Source organism: Gossypium raimondii, chromosome 5 (genome assembly GCF_025698545.1).
Source record: "Gossypium raimondii isolate GPD5lz chromosome 5, ASM2569854v1, whole genome shotgun sequence".
Taxonomy (NCBI): Eukaryota; Viridiplantae; Streptophyta; class Magnoliopsida; order Malvales; family Malvaceae; genus Gossypium; species Gossypium raimondii.
Window position 1 is genome coordinate 27,425,222 of NC_068569.1, and position 8,167 is coordinate 27,433,388.

At 33.1% G+C, this 8,167-nt stretch overlaps 1 protein-coding gene across 2 annotated transcripts; it reads right to left on the reverse strand.

The window, feature by feature from the left end:
• On the reverse strand, positions 1-5,076 carry LOC105770687 (vesicle-associated membrane protein 727). Of its 2 annotated transcripts, none has more exons than XM_012592004.2 (6): positions 4,931-5,076; positions 4,135-4,353; positions 3,856-4,054; positions 3,636-3,756; positions 422-484; positions 1-324 (listed from the first exon to the last, which is right to left on the reverse strand). In XM_012592004.2, exons 2-6 carry the CDS (start codon positions 4,322-4,324, stop codon positions 181-183), a joined length of 717 nt encoding a protein of 238 aa, XP_012447458.1. In that variant the 5' UTR covers positions 4,325-4,353; positions 4,931-5,076; the 3' UTR covers positions 1-180. The 2 variants fall into 2 exon arrangements, with proteins under 2 accessions (XP_012447458.1, XP_012447456.1); XM_012592002.2 differs by having other exon boundaries at positions 4,891-4,988.
• Positions 5,077-8,167: the final 3,091 nt, after the last annotated feature.

An 8,167-nucleotide genomic window follows, 5' to 3' on the forward strand; every position in this document is an offset into this window, starting at 1 on the left:
TATAAAATTCAAAGCTTTGATTACATATCTTAAACGGCAAGGTAGTGCTACATAACAACAGCAATCCATGTACAAAGTCAAGAGCATAACTATATTTTGTACATCTAAACAAATGTAGAATTATTATTTTTTGTATATATAAAAGAAAACATAGGCAATGCAATGCAATGGTTATCAACGTTAACATTTGAAACCTCCACACGCAAAAACCCACAAAAGGATAATCAACACAAGAATAGCTCCCCCTACCATCAGTTTCATTTGCAGATTCTGCAGCCACATCCTCCGCCGCAGTTGCCGCCCTTGCCTCTGGAAGCTATCAGCCTACAATAAAAATAATACAAAACCATTTATATATATATTGAACTTATAGTTGAACCTTTTCCGGATTTGTTCAATCAAAAGAGAAAATAGCACCAACCTGGAATTGTAAGTTCTCAGTTTTGTCCACTAGAAGTTCAATCTTCTCCCCGCGATCCAAAACCTGCTCAAAAATTGAATTAATTATTGATTTGTTCACAATCAGCTTCAGCATCTATTATTAGTTTTCCTTTTGATAGCAAAGAACAGAGAAATATCAAACAGTTATATGGAAGGAACAAATATATTAAACACCATTGTATTGGGAAATTATCAATTCAGACCCCCCCCCCAACCAAAAGACCACCACCACCAAAAAGAAAGGGACAATCCAGAGTCATCCAGCCACATAGAACATTTATGATATTTAAAAGGCTCAAGAGATCAACCATAAGCAAGAGCACGAAGATAGACAGCGAGTTTCTATACCTAATATATCCTTAAGAATATGCAAGCAAGCTCCTCCCTTGTTTGTCCAGAAAACCACAAACCAAAACCAATATATACCATAACTTTAGCAACACCATTTTCCATACCTTAGTTTCAAGGAAATTAGTGAACTGAACACTGGGTGTTTTGCCACAGAAAAACATTCATTTCAAACATAGTCCTGAACCTTTAAATAGAAATTTTTGGAATGAAAAATTTTAGTTCTTATTACATTAACCCATCAAACCATATCTATGTATAGGCATTTGTACTACTAGTTGCCAAAAATTCCATGGCATAGGAAGGCACAAGAAGACATTCAGTTGGGGTACTATACTACTACATGGTGTTTGGGTTGAGACCATACTGCACGGCATTAAACTAATGCACCACAAGGAGCTGGATGTACTTTTAAAGTCCTCACTACAACATTGCTTGCATAGGCTGCATCTAATAAGAGATTTATCATTCTTACACATATATTGACTGTTAAGCTAAGCTTTGAATCAAGAAATACTTGATAAATTGACCAAGCCACTAACTAACAAAACCAGAGTAACAGAAGGTTGAAAGGATTATTATCCTACATAGTGACAATAGAGCTCAGAAACTGCAAGATCAATATATGATCCTTCATTTAATTTAGGAATGAATATATATATTTTCTTTATATTTAGGAAATCTTAAGTTTTAAAAAAAAAAAAAGAAATTTCAATTACATAAATGAAATTTCCTTGAAACTTTTTTATTAAATAAAAACCTATATGTTACAATAATGTAATTTGACTAATTATTTTTTTGAATTAATCTAATTATTTTTTAAAATATATTATTTTTTAATTTTTTAATTTATATTATTTGTAATCCCTTTAAAATTTTTTCAATATATTTTAATTATTAAATACAATAAACCTGTGCATCGCACGGAGATAAAACTAGTTGAAGTATTAACGAGAACATGAAAATTCTCATTAAAGCTTTGCTCAGTAGGGTGGAAAGAAAATTGGAAGGATTGAACTAACAAACGCATCTCTCTCATTTTCTTTCCTCTCAGCATTCCATTTGGAAGGATTGATTTTTATGCATTAGAGTGGAAAATGATCATCTCTCCTATTTTCTTTCCTCTCACTTTTCTTCCCAACCAAGCACACTCAAAATTAATTTTCTTTCCACTTTTCCTTTCCTTCCTCCCATCTCTCCACTTTTCCACCCAACTAAGCACACTCTAAATGTTTGTTGCTATATTAGCACTTTTTTGGAGAAGCTTTATCTGTAGCTTTGTCTAAAAGCTGACACGAGCTTCCAACATAAGCTAGCCTAAAATTATAAAATTTGGAGAGCCAAACACCTTGCTTTAGCTTGTTTTAGTAGAATAGCTCTTTGGCCCTTTGTAATCTTTTGAACACAGAAACCTTCATAACAAACTTAAGCCATGGTTTTACAAAGTGAACACCAAATAGAGGATTTTGCATTGGAAGACATTAGTAACTTCTATCCACAAGACAAATTTATTTGATGTAAATGGGAAATAAATAAGCATCACACCACAGTTTGTAGGCAACAAGCGCAAAGGAATATAGCCTTGAGGCATCTATAGATAAGGAGAAGCATTGCATGCCCCAGAGTTGCATTAATACACCACAACTAGCTAGAAACATTCTTTCCTTATTACATGCATAATCATCACTCAGCAGAGGTAACTGAAATTCGATGGCTAATAACATCCATACGAAGAAAATATGATCAACTAACCCTAGATTGGCAGCTATTTTACTTGGCTTCTATTTCAGTTGGCCGTTAACACAATGCCTTTCTACATGATAACTTTGAGGATAAAACTTACATGAAGAAACCAATTAGATTGTTGCTCAGGGAGAGTTAGAGCTAGTATGTTATCTGAAGAAGTCTTCACATAAGTTAAAACAATCTCCTAAGGGCGTTTTTAGTGATTGTCCATGTGGATGATATGGTCTGTCATTACAAGTGATGATAGTGAACAGATACAAGTATTGAAATAGCATCTACAGACTAAATTTCTGACCAAAGATTTACGGATTAGTGATCTAAATTAGGGTTTAAGCAACACGAGCCTATGACTCTAATTTCTGATAATCAAACAGCTCTTCACATAGCCTCAAGTCCATTCATGAACCCTCAAATCCAGCAATGTTATCCTTTCTCCAATCCCTCCAACATAAGACCCTTAATTTCTTTCCTTTTTTTCATTGGACTGTATGTGTTTGGGGAGACTTTCTTCTTCCAGTTTTCTCCTATAGCTACCACCCTTGAATTCCTCATGATATAAATGAAATATGGAACTTAATTGTTAATTTCCTAGCCAAAAACATAACGACCACTACTCCAAAGACAAAATAAATAAAATAAAAATCTTGAAAATCAAACTTAAGGTTGAAAAGTCCATTGTTGGTTGGATAGAGGCATAAAATTCTATGGTTCCACTTTTTCATCATTGAAGAGGTTTTTATTTATAACTACATATAAATTTGAAACAATAATGTACAAAGAGCAGATAATAAAAATTTGAATACTCATAACAGCAGCTAACATGATAGTTAGCATCCTTCAATATAGTTATTTTAGAGCCCCAACCCCACCAAAACCCCTTTATCTTGAAAAAAATTAAAAAATAGAGAAGAAAATGTATCCAGATTAACATAAGATTAGAAGTTTAAGATTTAGAGTATAGACAAGTGCAATGGTAGCCACAGAAATCTGCATACCACAGGGAAAAGAAGATTGCTACAAGACACTTGATCTCTACTTTCAGAACGACACATCCATTTTTTCCACAATCATACCACTTCTCAAGAAAAAAAAATACATACCTTCTCAATGTTATCCATCATAATCCCCTTCACCTCAGTGATTTGAGCTTTTAACTTCGAGAGCTTACTCATTTCTTCTGGATGGTTCATACAATATTGCATGTGCTCCTTAAGCCTTGGTCTGTTACACAGAGCAAGGAATTAGAGGTAAGGCTTCCACCATGTATATAAACATCATAGGGTAACCAGGCAAATATAACAATTTAACCTATGTACGCACCCAAATTCTCTGTCAAGATTATACGCAATGCTAAATCGGTCCTCAAATAAGTCGTCGTCATCGTCATCATCAGCTAAAGGATGGGGACCCTCATTTCTTATACTTGCACCATATCGTTGTTTAAAATCATCTAGCACCCGTTCAAGAAAAACGAAAGGCACACTCCTGCCAACTGATTCATCTGCGACAACTAGAAACACTGCAAGTGGAAACAAACATCATCACATATTTTGATATGAAAAAATTAACCGAAATCAAGAAATAATGAGAAATTAGTACCAAATCCATTGTCAATGAGGAAGTTAAATGTGTGACCGTCACAAGAATACGTGAACTTGCTGCTATTTGAAGGCAGCTTCTGTAAACATTGAACAGCAATGGTACTAAAGTTCCCAGAATATGATGTGTGCTCAGCTAAAACAACAGTTCCTTTTGCAACAAAACTATAAATCAAGCCCTTTTGATTCATTTCAGCAGGGTATTCTGAAGTACCTAGATCTGCAGAGCGCCATTAACTTAGCAAAGCATTTATAAACATTACTACAAAACTATGATTCTTTCCTAGAAAAGAAGAAACAATTGGAAATCAAATTCCGGTGAAGGTCAAGTGACTTTAAAAATGATAAATGCAACTGAAGCTAAACGAATCCACTGAGATCTAATCTTCCTAAATTTCGATACAACCAATTCACGCCGAAATAAGGTAATTTGCAAGAAAGAATATATCACTATACTAACCAAATTCTATTCTTAGAAAGGGGAAAAAAACCCTTTCCTTCAGCAGATCTTACGAAACTCAAGAACTAAACCCTAATGATTAACTAAACTTCAAATAGAATCTCAAAGGGGAAAACGAAGAAGCAAACTGTCTGTATTGAGTTTCAAGTTTTTCCTTTTCATTTTACTGCAAAATTCTCTACTTTTTCCCCTAAAGAAAGGGTACCAAAAGAAGATCAAAGACTGAAATTAGAAAGATTTGGTGGATCTAATGACAGATTTTGATAATTGTGAAGAGAAGATAAGATCGGAAATTACCATCAAAGATTGGAAGTTCGGAAGATGAAGAAAAGCTTACCTGAAACAAGTTGGGATGGATTTTGTCCTTAGCCTATAAGTAATTAGCGTGACATTGTCAATGACGAAGCGAAGCTTCGTTTAATACAAGTAACAAGGGAAATAGATGATAGTTACATCTTCCACACGCGCGAACCACACATCGGATTTTACATATGGGGTAAACTATACTATTAGTCACTAAATTATGGGTAAGTTTTCGTTTTGGTCACTTAACTAACAACAGTTACAAATGGTCATTGAATTATTCAAAAGTTTTCTTTTAAATTACTAAACTATTCAAAAGCTTCTATTTAAGTCACTGAGCTGTCAATTTTTTTTAAACAAAGTTACACCAACAAGTTCCAAGCAACGATTCAACGATCAGTATAATAGATCAATACCTATCAATGAGTAGAAGAACACACCTTAGGTCCAAGTAGATATGTTGATCAGTTTCGGAGATCAAAGAGAAAAACTGTTTGAATTTTGGTTCACATATTCATGACATCCAAAGTTGTTTCATGAAAAAAAATAAACTGTAGAAGAGAAGGGAAAGAGAGCTTTCGATTGGTGCAAGCAGTGCAAATAAAGAAAGTCATATAGTATCGATTTTAACAAACTTGTTACTTAAATGAACACTTTTGAATAGTTTAGTGACCAAATTGTATTTTTTTAATTAAGTGACTAAAATGAAAATTTACCCATAATTTAGTGACTAATAATGTAATTTACCCTCACATCTTTTTTTACAGATTTTTCTTAAAAATTGAAAAAGAGAGTCTATTATCTATCAAAATAACTTGGGATAGGTTGTCGATATATAACTATAACGATATTTGAGATTTAAATAACTTTTTAATTTTTAATTTTCAAATTAAAATTATTACATATTAGTATTATTAATTAGTGAGGTTTATATCATACTTCTTATAAAAATTACAAAAGTACTTTTATTTATTAAAATATTATTTTAATAAAATATAATTAATAGATTTTTATGTAAAAATAAATATTTTATTAAAATCATATTTTAACCAAACTTTATGATTTTTATTTCATTAAGGAATAAATTCACTTTCATTAAAATTTGAAGCAAGAGTTTGTAACATAAAACTAATTTAGTAAAGAATTTACTACATAATTTATGGATGGAGGGTAAAATAAAATATAAAAATCTAATCTACAACAAACTTGGTTGTTATAATGAAAAAGACAAGTATACTCTTGTTATTTTTTGAATAAATCAGATTGAGCCATCTTATTAAAAACAAAAAGAGCTAAAACAAAACACAAAGTTCAAAACCCAAACAAACTTCAAAAACAAAACCCAACCTATAACACTTCAAACCCAGCGTAAATGTTATGGTCGAATCTAGAATGTTTCATAAAATAGTTATAAATATGACTTTTGCTTTTTGAAAAATGTCGTTATCCTCTGCTATTTAAAAGTTCGTTTTAATTGAAAAACGTGTGTCATACTTAATAGTTAAAACCGAGAGTTGATTACATTTCCTAAATTAAATCAAATAAGTTGCAGCAGAAGTTCTTAAGACGTTATATTTTGAAAATCCAAGTTTATTTTCTTAAAAATAGTTGATCGCAGAAACATAACCGTTTTTCGAAAAATCATTTTACCAATTGTCGAGCAAAACCCAAAACAAAATCCAAAACCATAATAAACCTAAATGTCCAGAGATTCTAAAAATTACAAAACTCTCAAATTGAAAATTTTAAATAAGTCAAATTTATGTAAATAAAGTTTTACAGAATTGTGAACATAATCGAGCTCCCGTTGCACCGACCCACCTAAGTCTGAGGGTTTACTAAAATTATCAGACAAACAAAGAGTGAGTTTTTATAACTCAGTGAGTAACTCAAAAGAAACAAAAATTTAGATTTAATCACATGACAGAACATATACAGTCTCGTGTCAGAGTAGTACAGATGCAGATAAATATAATCCTACCCCCATCCTCTACACACCAGCTCCGACCATCCCAGCACACCATGTGGGGTATAAAACACCTACCCAGCCCTACACACCACTTAGTGTCCTTACTACACTTTTCAGAATAATCGCAGCAGTGCTGCCAGTATAATGACGAGTTAACGCCTCACACAAAACACTTCTTCCACATAATACATAACTCCCCTCATAGCCAGATATAAACAGAATACTAAAAATAACAGATACCAGAGTTTACATATCATGCATGCTCGTATAACAAATATTGAACATGCTTATACATAACAGATCATACATATCATATCACATTACATGCATTTAGGCATTATTTACATCAAATTTCATACTAACATATTAGCAGATTTCATGCTTTAAGGCTTATATAAACACATACCAACTCTACGAAAGGCCTACAATCGATAGGGACGACTTGTACGACCCTAGGAAAAATTCTTAAATTTGGGCCCACACGCCCCAAAATGGCTTAGACTGTGTGTCGCACATGGCCGCGTGGCGTCAACAGGCCTCAATTTCGACTTTCGTCATTCGCTGGTTTTCAGATTTCTAAATTACACACCTGGTTCGATTTCGACGGGAACGCAACCACAAGACCTCTGAGACCTAAATACAACAAATAAAATGATTATACCGGTAACAAGCCATGAGGCAATCAAGAATCAAACCGGTAACAAGGCACGAGGCAATCAAGAATCAAACTCTTCCAACACTAAAGCTCTTCCATAGTCTTACCGTTAATCAAACCGCAACCACACAAAACTACGATGTAGAAGGAGCATTAAATGTCTCACGACCTTCACCTAAACACAGAACTAAGTAATTAGCGACTACAAAACACTAACACCACTAGCATTTCATAACCCTAAAATTAAACGATTAAATATCTATTAACGTTACCTAAGATAACAAAAGTGAAGAAGCCAAACGAGCAACCACCTCATATCCCTATAATCAAGGGACAAATATCCCCCCACTCTTAGAATTAAACTTTAACTCAAATTCTACAAAGCAACACAACCAAAAATTACTTAGTAAAAGGCTCTCCCAAAGACTCAAACTCATGACCCACTCTTTAGAGCCAAGGCTCTTAACCACTAAAGCAAATATTTTAACTATGACAAATTTTATTATAGCAAGAATTAAATATTTGAGGTGTTACACAACCACACTACAAAGAACTAAACCCAAGCAAACCACACAGACCAAAATTCGAACAAACCAAAACTAGACCTCAATAAGGCCCAAAAACGTAAAGTCCATTAAACAGAAAAA

Coding starts and splice junctions, on each gene's coding strand:
- LOC105770687 (XM_012592004.2), bottom strand. CDS start 4,324: ATGAATCAAAAGGGCTTGATTTATAGTTTTGTTGCAAAAGGAACTGTT. Junction 3,757..3,855: donor AATCTTGACAGAGAATTTGG/GTGCGTACATAG, acceptor TCTGTGTAACAG/ACCAAGGCTTAAGGAGCACA. Junction 485..3,635: donor TGATGGATAACATTGAGAAG/GTATGTATTTTT, acceptor ATTTTTGAGCAG/GTTTTGGATCGCGGGGAGAA.